Genomic DNA, 16,875 nt, shown 5'->3' on the forward strand with positions numbered 1-16,875 from the left:
AAGCATCAACTCATAGTTGTGGCACTCTTAATTGCTTATTGCTTTTCATACATGCCTTGACCAAGAGCTCCAGCCAAGTCAGCGATCTTGGACTCAAGCCAGTGACCTTGGGCTCAAGCTACCCACCATGGGGTCAGTCACGTCTATGATTCCACTCTCAAGCCAGAGACCCCACACTCAGCTGGATGAGCCTGCACTCAAGCTAGTGACCTTGGGGTTTTGAACCACTGTCTGGTCAGGCTATGTTTACCTTTTTTTTTTTTTTTTGAGAGAGAGAGGAGGAACATCAGGGACAGACAGAAAGGAAGAGAGAAAAGAAGCATCTATTCTTTGTTGCAGCACCTTAGTTGTTTATTGATTGCTTTCTCATATGTGCCTTGACTGAGGGGGCTACAGCAGAGTGAATGACCTCTTGCTTAAAACACCAACCTTGGGTTCAAATCAGTGACCTTGTGCTTCAAGCCAGCGACCTTTGAGTTCAAGCCAGTGACCTTTGAGCTCAAGCCAGTGACCATGAGGTCATGTCTATGATCCCAGGCTCAAGCTGGCGACCTCAGGATTTTGAACTTGGGTCCTCAGCATCCCACGTGACACTCTATCTACTGTACCACCGCCTAGTCAGGCTGTTATTGTGATATTTATTTATTTATTTCAGAGACAGAGAGAGAGAGTCAGAGAGAAGGATAGATAGGGACAGACAGACAGAAATGGATATTTTAAAATACCAGACAAAGCAAGAAAATCCTAAGAATATCCAAGAAAAAAAAAGACAACGAACCCAGATCATCTACAATAGAACATGAATCAACACCAACACTAGATGATGCTAGAAGACAATGGACCAATGGTTTCACAGTTTTAAAGAAAAATTATTTGTGGCCTGACCTGTGGTGGAACAGTGGATAAAGTGTTGACCTGGAATGCTGAGGTTACTGGTTCGAAATCCTGAGCTTGCCTGGTTAAGGGACAGATGGTAGTTGATGTTTCCTGTTCCTCCCTTCTTTCTCTCTCTCTTCCCTCTCTAAAATGAATAAAGTCTTAAAAAAATAAAACTGACAGTGGTAGAGCGTCGGCCTGGCGTGCAGGAGTCCCGGGTTCGATTCCCGGCCAGGGCACACAGGAGAAGCACCCATCTGCTTCTCCGCCCCTCCCCCTCTCCTTCCTCTCTGTCTCTCTCTTCCTCTCCCGCAGCCGAGGCTCCATTGGAGCAAAGATGGCCCGGGCGCTGGGGATGGCTCCTTGGCCTCTGCCCCAGGCGCTGGAGTGGCTCTGGTCGCAACGGAGTGACGACCCGGAGGGGCAGAGCATTGCCCCCTGGTGGGCAGAGCGTCGCCCCCTGGTGGGCGTGCCAGGTGGATCCCGGTCGGGCGCATGCAGGAGTCTGTCTGACTGTCTTTCCCCGTTTCCAGCTTCAGAAAAAAATAAAAGTAAAAAAATAAAAATAAAACTGAAAAATTATTTGATTTTAAACATTAAATTCTATATCCAGCTAAACTTACATTTAATTATAGATGTTTAAAATTTTGATATTTTTGGATATAGAAGAACTTAGAAAATCTGCCTCATATGTACTCATCAGTTATCTGATAATATGCTCAAGAAAAAGAAGGAAGTAGACATAAAGGAATTACACTTGAGATCTAGGATGCAGTAGACTCACCCCAGGAGGGCAACCAGGGTCAATCCTATGAAGTCTTGTATATAGCAAGCAGCTCAAATTAGAGACATAACAGAGAGGTTTCCAGGAGGGAGATTTCTAAGAAAAAAAAAACTTGATAGACTACAATAGCAACTGAGTGAAATAGGGAAAGGAAAAATATTAATTATAATCAAGATACTTCAAGAAAAACAAATATAATATCATATTTCCTCATGTATAAGACGCACCTTTTAAAAAAAATGTGGGGTGTAGGCCTGACCTGTGGTGGCGCAGTGGATAAAGCGTTGACCTGGAATGCTGAGGTTGCCGATTCAAAACCCTGGGCTTGCCTGGTCAAAGCACATATGGGAGTTGATGCTTCCTGCTCCTCCCCCTGTTCTCTCTCTATCTCTCCCTCTCTCTCTCTCTCCCTCCTCTCTCTCTAATAAAAATGAATAAATAAAATCTAAAAAAGTAAATAAATAAAAATAAATAAAAAAATGTGGGGTGTAAAAACTGGGTGCATCTTATACAGTGGTTGTAGATGTTTTTATTTGCATTTTCTGCTTTTTTGCACTTGTTTTTGCACTCATTGTTGAAGACAGTGACTCGTCATCAGACACAGATGAGGACAAGCTAATGGTGGGAGTTGTTTTCTTTTTTTGTGGCAGAGACAGGGAAACAGAAAGAGGGACAGATAGGGACAGATAGGGACAGACAGACAGGAAGGGAGAGAGAGGAGAAGCATCAATTCTTCATTGCAGACTCTTAGTTGTTCATTGATTGCTTTCTCATATATGCCTTGCCTGGGGGGCTACAGCAGAGCAAGTGACCCCTTGCTCAAGCCAGCAACCTTAGGCTCAAGCCAACGACCTTGGGCTCAAGCCAGTGCCCTTGGGCTTCAAGCCAACGACCATGAGGTCATGTTTATGATCCCATACTCAAGCCAGTGACCTCACACTCAAGCCAGATGAGCTTGCACTCAAGCCAGCGACCTAGGGGTTTTGAACCTGGGTCCTCTGCATCCCAGTCTGAGGATCTATCCACTGCGCAACCGCCTGGTCAGGCTGGATAGGAGTTTTGACAGTGGTGAGGAGTTGTATGAATTTTATGATGAATAAAACTTGAGTTCAATAACTTTATGTAATACATTTTTTTTTCAAATTTTGGGCCCCAAATTAAGGTGTGTCTTATACATGGGGAAAATACGGTAACTAGAGACTTGAGGTCCCCCCCAAAATTTTTGTAAGGAATAAATATAATTATAATCCATTATAGTATTTGGCTCTCTTAGTTAACACTTTTAAAAATCTTAATAGTGTAGGCCCTGACTGGTTGGCTTAGTGGTAGAGGGTCGGCCTGGTGTGCAGGAGTACTGGGTATGATTCCCGGCCAGGGCACACAGGAGAAGCGCCCATCTGCTTCTCCACTCCTCCCCCTCTCCTTCCTCTCTGTCTCTCTCTTCCCCTCCCGCAGCGGAGGGTCCATTGGAATAAAGTTGGCCTGGGCACTGAGGATGGCTCTGTGGCCTCTGCCTCAGGTGCTAGAATGGCTCTGGTTGCAACAGAGCGATGCCCCAGATGGGCAGAGCATTGCTCCCTGGTGGGCATGCCGGGTGGATCCCAGTGGGGCGCATGCGGGAGTCTGTCTGACTACCTCCCCATTTCCAACTTCAGAAAAATACAAAAAACCCCACAAAGAAACCATAATAGGTGTAAAAACTTTTTAATGATATAACAAAATACGATGATTTCATATAGGAGAATAAAGAATGAGAGGTAGCATAAAACTGTTAAATTCTTATCAGATACAGCAAGAATATATATAAGGTCTAAAATGAATAAGTCAAGAAAAAGCATTATAGCCCTGATTGGGTAGCAGAGTTGGTTAGAGCATCATCCCATATGTCAAGGTTGTGAATTCAATCCCTGGTCCAGGGCACATACAAGAGTCAACCAATGAATGCATAAATAAGTGAAACAAATCAATGTCCTCCCCTCTCCTTTCCTCTTTCTCTCAAATCAAATAAAAAGAAAAAGAAAAATTATCATACATAAATCATTTAGAATAATGGAGGTAACTACTAGAAGAAACTAAGAGTTAAAAGGGATTGCCTCTGGCAAACAGGATATAGGAAAGGGGAAGGGATGTGACAAAACAAGTTTTTGCTATAAGCCTTAAGATTCATTATGGCCTGACCAGGTGGTGGCGCAGCGGATAGAGTGTCGGACTGGGATGCGGAGCACCCATGTTCGAGACCCCGAGGTTACCAGCTTGAGTGCGGGCTCATCTGGCTTGAGCAAAAAGCTCACCAGCTTGGACCCAAGGTCGCTGGCTTGAGCAAGGGGTTACTCAGTCTGCTGAAGACCTGTGGTCAAGGCACATGTTCACTGAAAGTGGTCAGTGAACAACTGAGGTGTTGCATAGAAAAACTGATGATTGATGCTTCCCATCTCTCTCCGTTCCTGTCTGTCTGTCCCTATCTATCCCTCTTTCTGACTCTCTGTCCCCGAGGAAAAAAAAAAGATTCATTATGAACTAGGTATTTACTACTTTGATAAAATTAAAATTTTTAAAAGAAAGGCTTTTGTCCAGAAAGGAGGAGTGTGGTTGGAAATGGATTTTTAATGGTTAAGCTAAGGAAGATTCGGAGCCCCTGTGATGGCTGGGGTTTGTTATAGGGGAGAGAGCAAGTCATGTTGCAACCAGCAGCATTTTGGATAACCTGCCTGAAGAGATGAGATTTCAGAGAGGAAAGGATTCCCCAAGACTACAGTTGTTTGTGATTTATTTCCTTATTCTAAAGTCATTTTTGGAGCTTACTTAAAATTTTTTCCCCTTATAATGGGTCCTTCAAATTTGGTAAACTTTAGTCCTCACAAAATCTGTGTTAGTTCCTGGGGGTTGTGTTCCCCAAAGGAATTTGGATTCATTCATCATGTTTATTTGTTCCTTTTAATTCTTGTTCTAGAGAGAGGGTGAGAACAGTTTTTTTCTCCTCCAGTAATTTTTGCAAAAATTATATTGGAACTTGCTCCTCCTTTGGCTGTTTACATCTTATCTGGAGCTCAAAGAGATTAAGCCTTTTGAAGGCAGGAACAGAGCTGTAGTTCTGTGTTTTTAGAGTATAGGTACAAGTTAATACAGGTTTTATAAATGGAGGGAACAGATAAATTTCAGGCCATGAGGTATTACTCTTTCTTCTGCTTCATCTCTTTGAGATTGTTTTATGCAAAGCAGAAGACTGAGGGAAGGAGCAGGTAGAGCCAGTAAAGTTGCTTTTTCCAAATCCTAGATCTCACACCTTGAGTTTACACTGTAGATGCCTTTCTCAATGACATTTTGAATTGTGCGTATAACATTTTGCTAATCTCAACTCTTCTTATTCAGAGATTATTAATGATGTTTACACATTTTGTACTATGAGATGCAGGACATTTTGCTAATATCAAGAATCTTTTTGTGCATTCTTTTCTTTTTTAGATTTTTAAAAAAATTTATTGATTTTAGAGAGAGAGAGAGAGAGAGAGAATGGGGGAGCAGGAAGCATCAACTCATAGTAGTTGCTTCTCTCATGTGCCTTGATTGGGCAAGCCCAGGGTTTTGAACCAGCGACCTCAGCATTCCAGGTTGATGCCTTATCCACTGCATCACCACAGGTCAGGCTTGTGCATTCTTTTTGTAAAATGAATTAACATGTAGAGTCTGTTGGGAGGGGTTTGCTTAATATGGGGCACACCACTACTAAATTCAGCTTTAACAATGACTGATTTACACAGCACGTGTGCAGTGTTAGGTGGCTGTTGGCGGCTCGCCAACAACCACACACCAACCATTTCTTTTGGCCTCTGCTCCTATAACACCTGCTTCAATCCGGAGGCGGTGTCTTGACCTTAGCGACCTCTTTGTCATGGCGTCCGCGAGGCGTCTACAGCCTGAGGCCTTGCTGGTCAGCCGGGCGTCGACCTTCCCAAGATGGCGGCGACCCGGGCAAATACGCGTAGGGGGCGGGGCCCCGTCGCAAGAGGCGTGGCAGTGAGGCAGAGGGTAGGGCTTGCGGGCTGGCCGCTGCCGAAGTAGGCAATCCCGGCGCGCCTGCGCGGAGCGGCCCTGCGCGCAGTGAGGCTGTAGTGGGGGGGAAGACACCGGAGGGGCCGACGGACGGGCTGAAGGAGGGAAGCGGGCGGGCGAGCGAAGTCCCAGTGAGCGCCGCCGCGGCCGAGTTACCCTCCCCTTCCGGGCGGGAGGCGCTGTGAGGAGAGCTGAAACCAAGCGGACTCGCACCGGCAGCGAGGCGCTAATACCGCCGCCCCAGCCCGGCCTCCCTCGGCTTCGGCGCTCCCGTCGTGGGGCCCGGTTTCCTCGCACACCCAGCCCCAGCAGCCCCCAGAGCCTGTCTTCGGCCTTCCGAAAGCCCCGGCGCCAGCCCGGGCCCTTGGCGGGGAGGATGACGGAGCTGCAGTCGGCACTGCTACTGCGAAGACAGCTGGCAGGTGAGCGGGCGGGCGGCAGGGCGCCGGGCCGCGATCGTGGCGAGCCGCTGCGGCTCCCCTCCTGCTCGCCTCCTGGGCAGGCGGCCGGACGGCTGAGGGGGAGCGGCAGCCGCCTGCGAGGGTGAGGAGCCCGAGGCTCCGGTCCCGGCCGGCCCAGGACTTTTTCCCCGGTTTTCGGAGGGCATTGGGGGCGGGGACGCGCCCCAGCCTCAGCGCTCGGACGGGGCCTGGCGCCCAGTGAAATTGGAGGGGAGCTGCCCCCTCCCCCACTGCTGGGTGGGACGTTGCGGGGGAGGGGCTGTGGATCCCTAGCCCCGACCGACCCTCCCAGGAGGGGCGGGTCCCGGGCTCAGGTGCTGCCGAGGCCGCCGGACCCTTGGGGGCAGAAAGGAGCGTCTGGGCCCTCCCAGCGCCGAGTGCCCTGCTCGGGTGTCTGAGCCGCGGATGGGCAGCGGGTGGAGAGAGGAGGCGAAGAAATTCGCCCCTTGCCGGATAGGTGAGGCGCGCAAAACTTCTGCCCGGGCTGCGCCAGGTCCGCGGAGTTGTGGCGGACAACAAAGCGCTGGCCTCCGTGGCCTCGTCACTGGCGCGCGGGGGGTCTAAGGACCTGGCGGGGTGCGGGACGCCGTCTCGCCTGCCTCTGCTTGGCACGGGCTCCAGCTGCGCCTCCCGGCTGGGGGAGGGTAGGAGCGGGCCGGGCGGAGAGCCGCTCGCTGGCCGGCCTGGGGCTTTGTGCTTGGAGCGATTCCGGCTCCTGCGCAGGCCTGCAGAATCACCGGGCTGTGGCCGGCGGACTCTAGCTTGGGGCCGCGGCCGGGTCTGTCTCTCTAGAGGTGCCTGCAGCCCCCCTCCCCCATTGTCCCGGCCTCCGGCCGTTTGCGGCTTCCAGGTTGACTTTTTAGGGGGTTGGCTCCTACTCTGCTAGGACTGTGTGAGCCGAGCATGCGCACTGGAGACGTACGTGTGCGGAGTGTAAGGGGGGAGGTTGGCTTCACAATGCCGCCCCACGTGCTGCCAGATTTAAAGAGAAATGAACCAGCAGTTACACCTAGTGTGTGTTCTTTTCAGTTTAGCCGGATTTTCACCTCCCCACTGTTCAGCCAGCAGCCCTAGTCCTCAGCAGAAGCCAAAGGCAGGAATGAAGAAATCTTTTAAAATAAAATTTACTGAGAGTTTGAGGTATTAGTTAAACCACCTTTATGACTTCTTAGGAAAAGGTTGTCAGGGGCTGTTACAGATTGTATAATTAGGTTTATTATTAGACCATGAACAAGCAGGTTTGGTCAAGTATTAAAGTTCTAGATGCTTAGGGAGAGTGACTTGAAGTGAATGGATAAGTTCTTGTGTACCTATGTCCATCATGAAAAATATTTTTGAAAATAGTGAAAGAATAATAACTTTATTGCATTTTATATTTTCAAACACCAGGTTTGTCTGTGTAATTTGTTACTTTGTTTTGGATGAAGGAATGAAGATGTCTTTAATTAGAATAAGTTTTTACTATATAGTGAACTATTAAACAATATGAAAATACTAAATTAGTATTAAAATAGTCCTCAATTCTTTTTTTTTTTTTTTTTTTCATTTTTCCGAAGCTGGAAACAGGGAGAGACAGTCAGACAGACTCCCGCATGCGCTCGACCGGGATTCACCCGGCACGCCCACCAGGGGCGATGCTCTGCCCACCAGGGGGCGATGCTCTGCCCATCCTGGGCATCGCCATGTTGCGACCAGAGCCACTCTAGCGCCTGAGGCAGAGGCCACAGAGCCATCCCCAGCGCCCGGGCCATCTCTGCCCCAATGGAGCCTTAGCTGCGGGAGGGAAAGCGCGGCGGAGGGGTGGAGAAGCAAATGGGCGCTTCTCCTGTGTGCCCTGGCCAGGAATCGAACCCGGGTCCTCCGCACGCTAGGAGTCCTCAATTCTTATATATTGAGAAAGATACTAATTTTATTTTTAAAATTTTTTTGTGAGAGGAGGGGAGGCAGAGAGACTCCTGCATGCACCCCAACTGGGATCCACTTGGTAAGCCCACTAGGGGACCGTGCTCAGTTGCAACCAGAGCCATTTTTTAGAGCCTGAGGCTGAGGCCCTGGAGTCATTCTCAGCACCCAAGGCCAGCTTGCTGGAGCTAATGGAGCCATGGCTGCTGGGAGGGAATAAAGAGTGAGAGAGAGAGAAGGGGGGAGGGTGGAGAAGCAGATAGTTGCTTCTCCTGTGTGCCCTGAGGGGGAATCCAACCCAGGACATCCACATGCCAGGCTGATACTACCACTGAGCTAACTGGCCAGGGCCCTCGTTTTATTTTTTTTACCGAATTTATTGGTGTGACTGGTTAATAACTATATAGGTTTCAGGAGTACAATTCTATAATATATCATTTGTAACATTTTATTTTTATCTTTTTATTTAGAAATTAAGTTTAATGGGTGACATTGATCAATAAAAGTACATAGGTTTCAGGTAAACATTTCTATAGCTTTTAAATGTTGATTGTGTATATGCCCAGCACCCAAAGTCAAATCATTTTCTTTCACTGTCACTGTATATTTGTCCTTCTTGACTCCCTTCCCCTTGGTAATCACTTCACTTTTATCTATTATCTATGTTTATACGTGTCAGTTTTATATCCCACCTATGTGTGAAATCATATAGTTCTTAGCTTTTTCTGATTCATTTCACTTAGTATAATGTTCTCAAGGTCTATCCATGTTGTTGTAAATGGCAATATATCATCATTTCTTTTTTTTAAGTTTTATTGTTAATATTTTTAATTTACTTACTCATTTTTAGAGAAAGAAATGGAGAGGGAGAGAGAAAGAAATGTGCCCTGACCAAGGATGGAACCGGCAACTTCTGCGTATTAGAACAATGCTCACCAATTGAGCTATCTGGCTAGGGCATCATTTCTTATGGCTGAGTAGTATTCCATTGTATATATGTACCACGTCTTTACCCAGTCCTCTATCAAGGGACGATTAGGTTGTTTCAAGATGTACATTTTAGGCCCTGGTGGGTTGGCTCAGTGGTAGAGTGTTGGCTGGCATGTGGGTGCCCTGGGTTCCATTTCCGGTCAGGGCCCAGAGGAGAAGCAACGTCGTCTTCTCCACCCCTCCCCCTTCTCTCTTTCTCTCTTTCTCTCTCTCTCTCTCTCTTCACCTCCTGCAGCATGGCTCAGTTGGTTCCAGCGGCCTCATGCCTGGGCTCCATGGAGCCTCCACCTCAGGTGTAAATAAATAATAGCTTGGTTGCAGCCTGACCCCAGATGGACAGAAAGCTTCGGCCCCAGATGGCGATTGCCAAGTGGATCCCGGTTGCGGGGGTGCGAGTGGGAGTGTGTCTAGCTCCCTTTCTCTCACTTGGAAAAGCAGGAAAAAAAAAAAGATATACATTTTAAAAGAAGTAAAAGAGTTAAGTAGTTACTAAGAAAGTAAAGTATGACTTAATAACATTGTTAGCAGTAACAATAATTTAAATTTATTTACCCATTTGTGAACTAGCTTTAAATTTTGATAGCCATGTGGTTCAGTTTTGCACTTTTTTTTAATGTTTATTTTATTGATTTTAGAGAGAGGGAGGGAGAGAGTGAAAGAGAGAAAGAGAGAGACAGGAACATTGATCTGTTTCTGTATGTGCTCTGATTGTAGATCAAATCTGCAACCTCTGTGCTTGGGGATGATGCTTTAACCAACCGAGCTATCCAGCCAGGGCAGTTTTGCACTTTTTAAGCAAGAGTAATTCCACATACTGATAAAACATTTCCCCAAAATTTTTATTAATGGTTGACATTTTGATAAGGCACACTAAAATATGCTTTAAGATTGGAAGAGAGGATGATTTCATTTGTAATTTTTCTTTTTTCAAATTTAACATTGATTTGAGACAGAGAGAGAAGCATCAACTCATTCCATTTCGTTGTGCACTCATTGGTTGCCTCTTGTATGTGCCCTGACGGGACTGAACCCACAACCCTGGCATTCTGAGACGATGCTCTATCTAACCGAGATACCCGGCCAGGCCGTAGTTTATAATTTTTCAAGACTTACTATATAGTTACTTAGCTGCTTGGCCCTGGCTAAGCAACAAATCAATGTTTCTCTCTCTTCCTCCCTCTCCCTTCCTCTGCATCTCTAAAAAAAAAAAAAAAAAAGTAGAAACAAGTGGAACAACAAGTTGGTTTCTTTCCCCATCTGTCTCTAGTATCAGTCCAAAAAAAAAAAAAAAAAGTAGTTACCTGCTTTTCTTGTCTTCTTGATCAGAAACAATGGATTGTTCCTAATTAATTTTTTGAGGGGTTTTAATTAACATGCTCAAAATATAGAAAAATAGAGGCCAAGTGAAATGTAAAAACAGCAACTTTATTGGACAGGCTTGATAACTACATACTAAAATAAAGACCCTGTTGTATTTTAATAGTACATTGTTTGAACTTTGCAGTTCTTCAGATATTTAAAAAACAGGAAAAAATGGTAATCTGTAATCTCTTGAAATCTTTTAGAGTACACTTTTGGAAGGCTTTATAATAAAGTACTGTACTTTAAAACTCTTGAAATGTATAGTAGACACCCAAACCTGTAACCCATTCTAGCTGCTAGAATTTCAGAAAGTTAAAGTAGTGGCCAACAATAGTTACATTTATTGAGCCCATAGTCTGCTAGTCCATAAGGATTTTAGTTCATTAATTTAGGGGAGAATTTCTTTTTCTTTTTTTTTTTTAAAGGTTTTATTCATTTTAGAGAGAGGGGAGAAAGAGAGATAGAAGGGGTAGGAGCAGGAAGCATCAGTTCCCACATGTGTCTTGACCAGGCAAGCCCAAGGTTTCAATTCGGCAATCTCCACGTTCCAGGTTGACTTTTATCCACGGTGTCACCACAGATCAGGCGAGGGGAGAATTTCTGTGTGTTTTGTTTTGTAGGTAAAGAAATGAAGAACCTGGTTACTTTGAGAATTGAACAGAATGATTCCTTGTGTTGCAGAGTTTCTCACCTCAGCTGTACTGACTTTTGGGGTGGGTTATTCAGTCCCATACTGTACATAATAATACAGTGTTTGGCAGTATTCTTTTATTTTTTTAAAATACTATTTATTTTTTAAATGTTTATTTTATTGATATTAGAGAGAGAGGAAGGACGCATGTGTGAGAGAGAAACTGGAACTTTGATCTGCTCCTGTATGTGCCCTGACTGAGAATAGAACCGGCAACCTCTGTGCTTCAGGATGATGCTCTTTAATCAACCAGGCTCTTCGGCCAGGGCAGCAGCATTCTTGGCCTTCACTCACCAGATGCCAGTAGTATACCTCCTCAGTTGTAACAGCCAAAAATGTCTCTGTTGCCACATTTCCCTGAGGGACAAAATTTGAAAAATCACTGGTGTAAGGTATTTTCATTAAGACCATGTGGTGTTGTAAAGGAAGTAAGAACACCTAACATTTTTAAAATCGGATAGGTTGTGTATTTTTTTGTGGATATTATTAGACTATGATTTGATTCCTTTGTGAATTCAGCAGTGGCAGCCTAGTTTTTGCAGTGCATTATGCTAAACACTAAGAAATCCTATAGCACAAGAGATCATTTTTTTTTTTTAAATTTTTTTTTTTTTTGTACTTTTCTGAAGCTGGAAACGGGGAGAGACAGTCAGACAGACTCCCGCATGCGCCCGATCGGGATCCACCCGGCACGGGGCGATGCTCTGCCCACCAGGGGGCGATGCTCTGCCCCTCCGGGGCGTCGCTCTGCCGCAACCAGAGCCACTCTAGCGCCTGGGGCAGAGGCCAAGGAGCCATCCCCAGTGCCCGGGCCATCTTTGCTCCAATGGAGCCTTGGCTGCGGGAGGGGAAGAGAGAGACAGAGAGGAAGGAGGGGGTGGGGATGGAGAAGCAAATGGGTGCTTCTCCTATGTGCCCTGGCCAGGAATCAAACCCAGGTCCCCCGCACGCCAGGCCTACGCTCTACCGCTGAGCCAACCGGCCAGGGCCAAGAGATCATTTTAAACATTTTTATTATTTAAAAAGTTATAAGTGCTGGGTAAAACTATGAGGGCAAGAAGGTACAGTGTTTCCACCCTACTCTCAAGTTCTTTGCTTGAAAGTAGCCATCAGTGATAATTTTGTGTCTTTTTTAGAGAGATTCTTTTATCTTTATATATATTATCTTATTTAATACTTTCAATAAGGAATAGAGGCTTAGAGAGGTTAACTAACTTGCCCAAGGTTACACTGTATTTACTGTAAAGTAGTACCAAAATGTATAGTTTTTAAAAAAATTTTTATTTTTTTATTTTTGTTTATTGATTTTAGAGAGAGAGAGAGAGAGAGAGAGACAGGAACATTGAGCTGCTCCTGTATGTGCCCTGACCATGGATCAAACTGGCAACCTCTGTGCTTTGGGACGATCCTCTAACCAACAAAGCCATCTAGCTAGGGCCACAATATGTAGTTTTATTATTTAGTTTATATAAGTTAATACACATTATATTTGGTGACAGTCTGCATATAATTGTAAAATTAGACATCTTGATTATTAATAGAATGATATCTTTTGTAGAAACTGAAAATACATTCATTACTATATTGTTGCTTGTGACTTCTTTGTCTCAGGTGAACAGTGTTTGTTTGCATTAAGATGAGTTTCAAGCCTTGGCTGGATAGCTTGGTTGGTTATAGCAGTGGTCCCCAACCCCCGGGCCGTGGACTGGTATTGGTCCGTGGGTCATTTGGTAATGGTCCGCAGAGAAAGAATAAATAACTTACATTATTTCCGTTTTATTTATATTTAAGTCTGAACGATGTTTTATTTTTAAAAAATGACCAGATTCCCTCTGTTACATCCATCTAAGACTCACTCTTGATGCTTGTCTCGGTCACGTGAACATTTATCCGTCCCACCCTAAAGGCCAGTCCGTGAAAATATTTTCTGACATTAAACTGGTCTGTGGCCCAAAAAAGGTTGGGGACCACTGGGTTATAGCATGGTCTCAATATGCAGAGGTTGCGGATTCCATCCCCGGTCAGGGCACATACAGGAACAGATTGATGTTTCTGTGTCTCTCTCTGCCTAAGTCTCTAAAAATCAATAAAATTAAAAAGAACAGATAAGTTTCAAGCCTTGGGTTATTTTGTCTTGGGTACTTTCCTGCAAGGTGGTGTTTTTTTTTTTTTTTTTGAGGGTTGTATACTAATTTATGTTAAACTGATGTGGAAGTGCTCTTGCTTCAAGCAAGTAAAATTTGTACTAAGCATTTTTTTTGTCTTAATGGGCTCAGTCAGTTTGGGAGACAGCTGAATCAAGATGTCAGCATGCTCTCCCTCTCTCCTTTTTTTTTTTTGACAAGGACAGAGTCAGAGAGGGACAGACAGACAGGAATGGAGAGAGATGAGAAGCATCAATCATTAGTTTCTCGTTGTGACACCTTAGTTGTTCATTGATTGCTTTCTCATATGTGCCTTGACTGCGGGCCTTCAGCAGACTGAATGACCCCTTGCTCAAGCCAGCGACCTTGGGTCCAAGCTAGTGAGCTTTTTTTTTTTTTTTTTCTCAAACCAGATGAGCTGATGCTCAAGCTGGTGACCTCGGGATCTTGAACCTGGGTCCTCCGCATCCCAGTCCAACGATCTATCCACTGTGCCACTACCTGGTCAGGCTCTCTCTCTCTCTCTCTCTCTCTCTCTCTCTCTCAGAGAGAGGAACAGACAGGGAGAGAGGAGAAGCATCAACTCATGGTTGTGGCACTTCAGTTTTTCATTGATTGCTTTCTCATCTGTGTTTTTTTTTTTTACAGAAAGAGAGAGAGGGAGGGAGGGATAGATAGGGACAGAGAGACAGGAACGGAGAGAGATGAGAAGCATCAATCATCAGTTTTTTGTTGTGACACCTTAGTTCATTGATTGCTTTCTCATACATGCCTTGACCGTGGGCCTTCAGCAGACCGAGTAACCCCTTGCTCAAACCAGTGACCTTGGATCCAAGCTGGTGAGCTTTGCTCAAACCAGATGAGCCCGCGCTCAAGCTGGTGACCTCAGGGTCTTGAACAGTCCGACGCTCTGTCCACTGTGCCGCCTAGTCAGGCTCTCATATGTGTCTTGACGGGGGCAGAGAGGGGTGCTCCAGCTGAGCTAGTGACCCTTGCTCAAGCCACCTACCTTGGGCTTCAAGCCAGCAATCTTTGGGCTAAAACCAGCAATCATGAACTGTGAACCTGCACTCAAGTTGGTGGGCCCACACTCAAGCCAGATGAACCTGCACTGGAGCTGGCAACGTCAGGGTTTTAAACCTGGGTCCTCAGCTCCCAGGTGGACGTCTGTCCACTGCACCACCACCTGGCCAGGCAAGATGTCAATTCTCTTAAGAGTATTAGGTTATATACTCTAAAAAAAACCTTTGCATTTATTTTATTTTATTTTTTTTGTACTTTTTTTTTTGGTATCTTTTTTCTGAAGCTGGAACCGGGGAAAGACAGTCAGACAGACTCCCGCATGCGCCCGACCGGGATTCACCCGGCACGCTCACCAGGGGCGAAGCTCTGCCGTGACCAGAGCCACTCCAGCGCCTGGGGCAGAGGCCAAGGAGCCATCCCCAGCGCCCGGGCCATCTTTGCTCCAATGGAGCCTTGGCTGCGGGAGGGGAAGAGAGAGACAGAGAGGAAGGAGGGGGTGGAGGTGGAGAAGCAAATGGGCGCTTCTCCTATGTGCCCTGGCCGGGAATCGGACCTGGGTCCCCCGCACGCCAGGCCGACGCTCTACCGCTGAGCCAACCGGCCAGGGCAAAACCTTTGCATTTATGAGTTTAGAGAAAGCAGTAATTAGAATTACTTGGCATGACAGACAGAAATCTACAGTTTACAGATTTAAAACAAATAACTTTCTGAAAGACAACTAACCCTGTTGAAGATTTCTGAGAAAATAGTCGTGAGTGCAAGTTTCAAGGTATGGCATTAATTTGTAGTTAAAAAACTTTTAAGGGACCTAAGCCTGCTCACTTCATGGATATAAAAACTTATGTGTTCATTGGTTGAAGTCTTGTGTTTGCCTTGACCAGGGATCGAACTCACAGCCTTGGCATTATGGGGACAATGCTCTAACTGAGCTACCTGACCAGGGCAATATATAAACTTAACTAAAAAGAGAAAGGAAGGTAGAAAGGAAATTTAAATCATTGAGTGCCTTTCACAGGTACTTTATAATCCTAGGACTTTCCATATGTCAGCGGTTCTCAACCTGTGGGTCGTGACCCTGGCGGGGGTCGAACGACCAAAACACAGGGGTCGCCTAAAGCCATCGCGACCCACAGGTTGAGAACCGCTGACATATGTGGTCATATTCATTCTCACATTAAATCTTTGAAGTGAATAGCCTGACCAGGCGGTGGCGCAGTGGATAGAGCGTTGGACTGGGATGTGGAGGATCTAGGTTCAAGACCCCGAGGTGGCCAGCTTGAGCGCGGGTTCATCTGGTTTGAGCAAGGCTCACCAGCTTGAGCCCAAGGTCACTGACTAGAGCAAGGAGTCACTCGGTCTGCTATAGCCCCCTGGTCAAGGCACATATGAGAAATCAATCAATGAACAACTAAGGAACTGCAACGAAGAATTGATGTTTCTCATCTCTCTCTCTTCCTGTCTGTCCCACCTCTGTTTCTGCCACACACAAAAATCTTTGAGGTGAATATTAATACCTTTTTGAGATAAAGGAAATTGAGATTTATATATCTGGTAATTTCCCCAAGGTAGCCCTGTTGGAGCTGGCTAGCAGAAATAGGTCTGTCTGCTGATGAAACTTGAGCCTTTTCTTTATCAAGGAATTGTTTCTTTAACCTTTGGGGGTTCTTAGACTCTGTAGAGAGAAGCTAGTAAGAGTTAAAGACTTTTTCCTGAGAAAAGTGGATGCTGTTCGGTGTACCATTTCAGAGGGTTTTTTGATCTCTTGAACAAAGCTCATTTATACACATGTAATGCTGTTTCTTACATTATTCATTCAGAAAATTTGATGGGTATTTTCTGTGTTATAGGGATGCCAAATGAGTAAGTTACTGTTTTTTATATTCCAGGAACTTGGAGTCTGCAGAAAATTTGATAAGAGGGCTGCTTTAAAGTATTAGAGAAAGTCAGGGAAAGCTTGCTTCTGTTTGTCTGGTTCATGGAGGGTTTTGAGGAGGTGGTGGCATTTGTGTTTGACTTTAAGAGGATATGTAGCCTGATTAAGTTAAATGCATCAGCCCCGGGTGCTGAATATGGCTCCGTAGAGCCTCCACCTCAGGTGCTAAAAAATAGCTCGGTTGGAAGCATTGGCCCCAGATGGGCAGAGCATCAGCCCCAGACAGGGGTTGCCAAGGTGGATCCTGGTCAGGGTGTATGTGGAAGTGTCTCTCTATCTTTCCTCCTCTCACTTGGAAAAGGAAAAGAAAGAAAAAAAAGGGATATGTAGCCTGAGCGGTGATGGCACAGTGGATAGAGTGTCAATCTGGGGTGCTGAGGTCCCAGGTTGAAACCCCAAGGTCACTGGCTTGAATTTAGGCTTATCTGTCTTGAATGCAGGCCCACCAGCTTGAGTGTGGGGTCATCAAAATGATCCCATGGTCACTGGCTTGAGCAAGGGTCACTGGCTCAGCTTGAGATATCTGGTCAAGGCATGTATGACAAGCAACCAATGAACAACTAAAAGTAAAGCAACTACAAGTTGATGCTTCTCATCTCCCTTCCTTGTCTCTCTGTCTCACTAAAATAAAAAAAGGGTATGTAAACTTTAATCACATA

General features: G+C 45.6%; 1 protein-coding gene across 1 annotated transcript in view; it reads left to right on the plus strand.

Moving 5' to 3' along the window:
* The first annotated feature begins 5,718 nt into the window (after window positions 1-5,718).
* UBE2G1 (ubiquitin conjugating enzyme E2 G1) overlaps window positions 5,719-16,875 on the plus strand; it is a 127,244-nt gene continuing 116,087 nt past the window's right edge. The window contains exon 1 of the mRNA XM_066263003.1: window positions 5,719-6,132. Coding sequence (XP_066119100.1) covers window positions 6,087-6,132 — 46 coding nt within the window. The 5' untranslated portion in view covers window positions 5,719-6,086. The remainder of the gene's footprint in view (window positions 6,133-16,875) is intronic.

The sequence above is a fragment of the Saccopteryx bilineata genome, chromosome 2, assembly GCF_036850765.1.
Source record: "Saccopteryx bilineata isolate mSacBil1 chromosome 2, mSacBil1_pri_phased_curated, whole genome shotgun sequence".
Classification (NCBI taxonomy): domain Eukaryota; kingdom Metazoa; phylum Chordata; class Mammalia; order Chiroptera; family Emballonuridae; genus Saccopteryx; species Saccopteryx bilineata.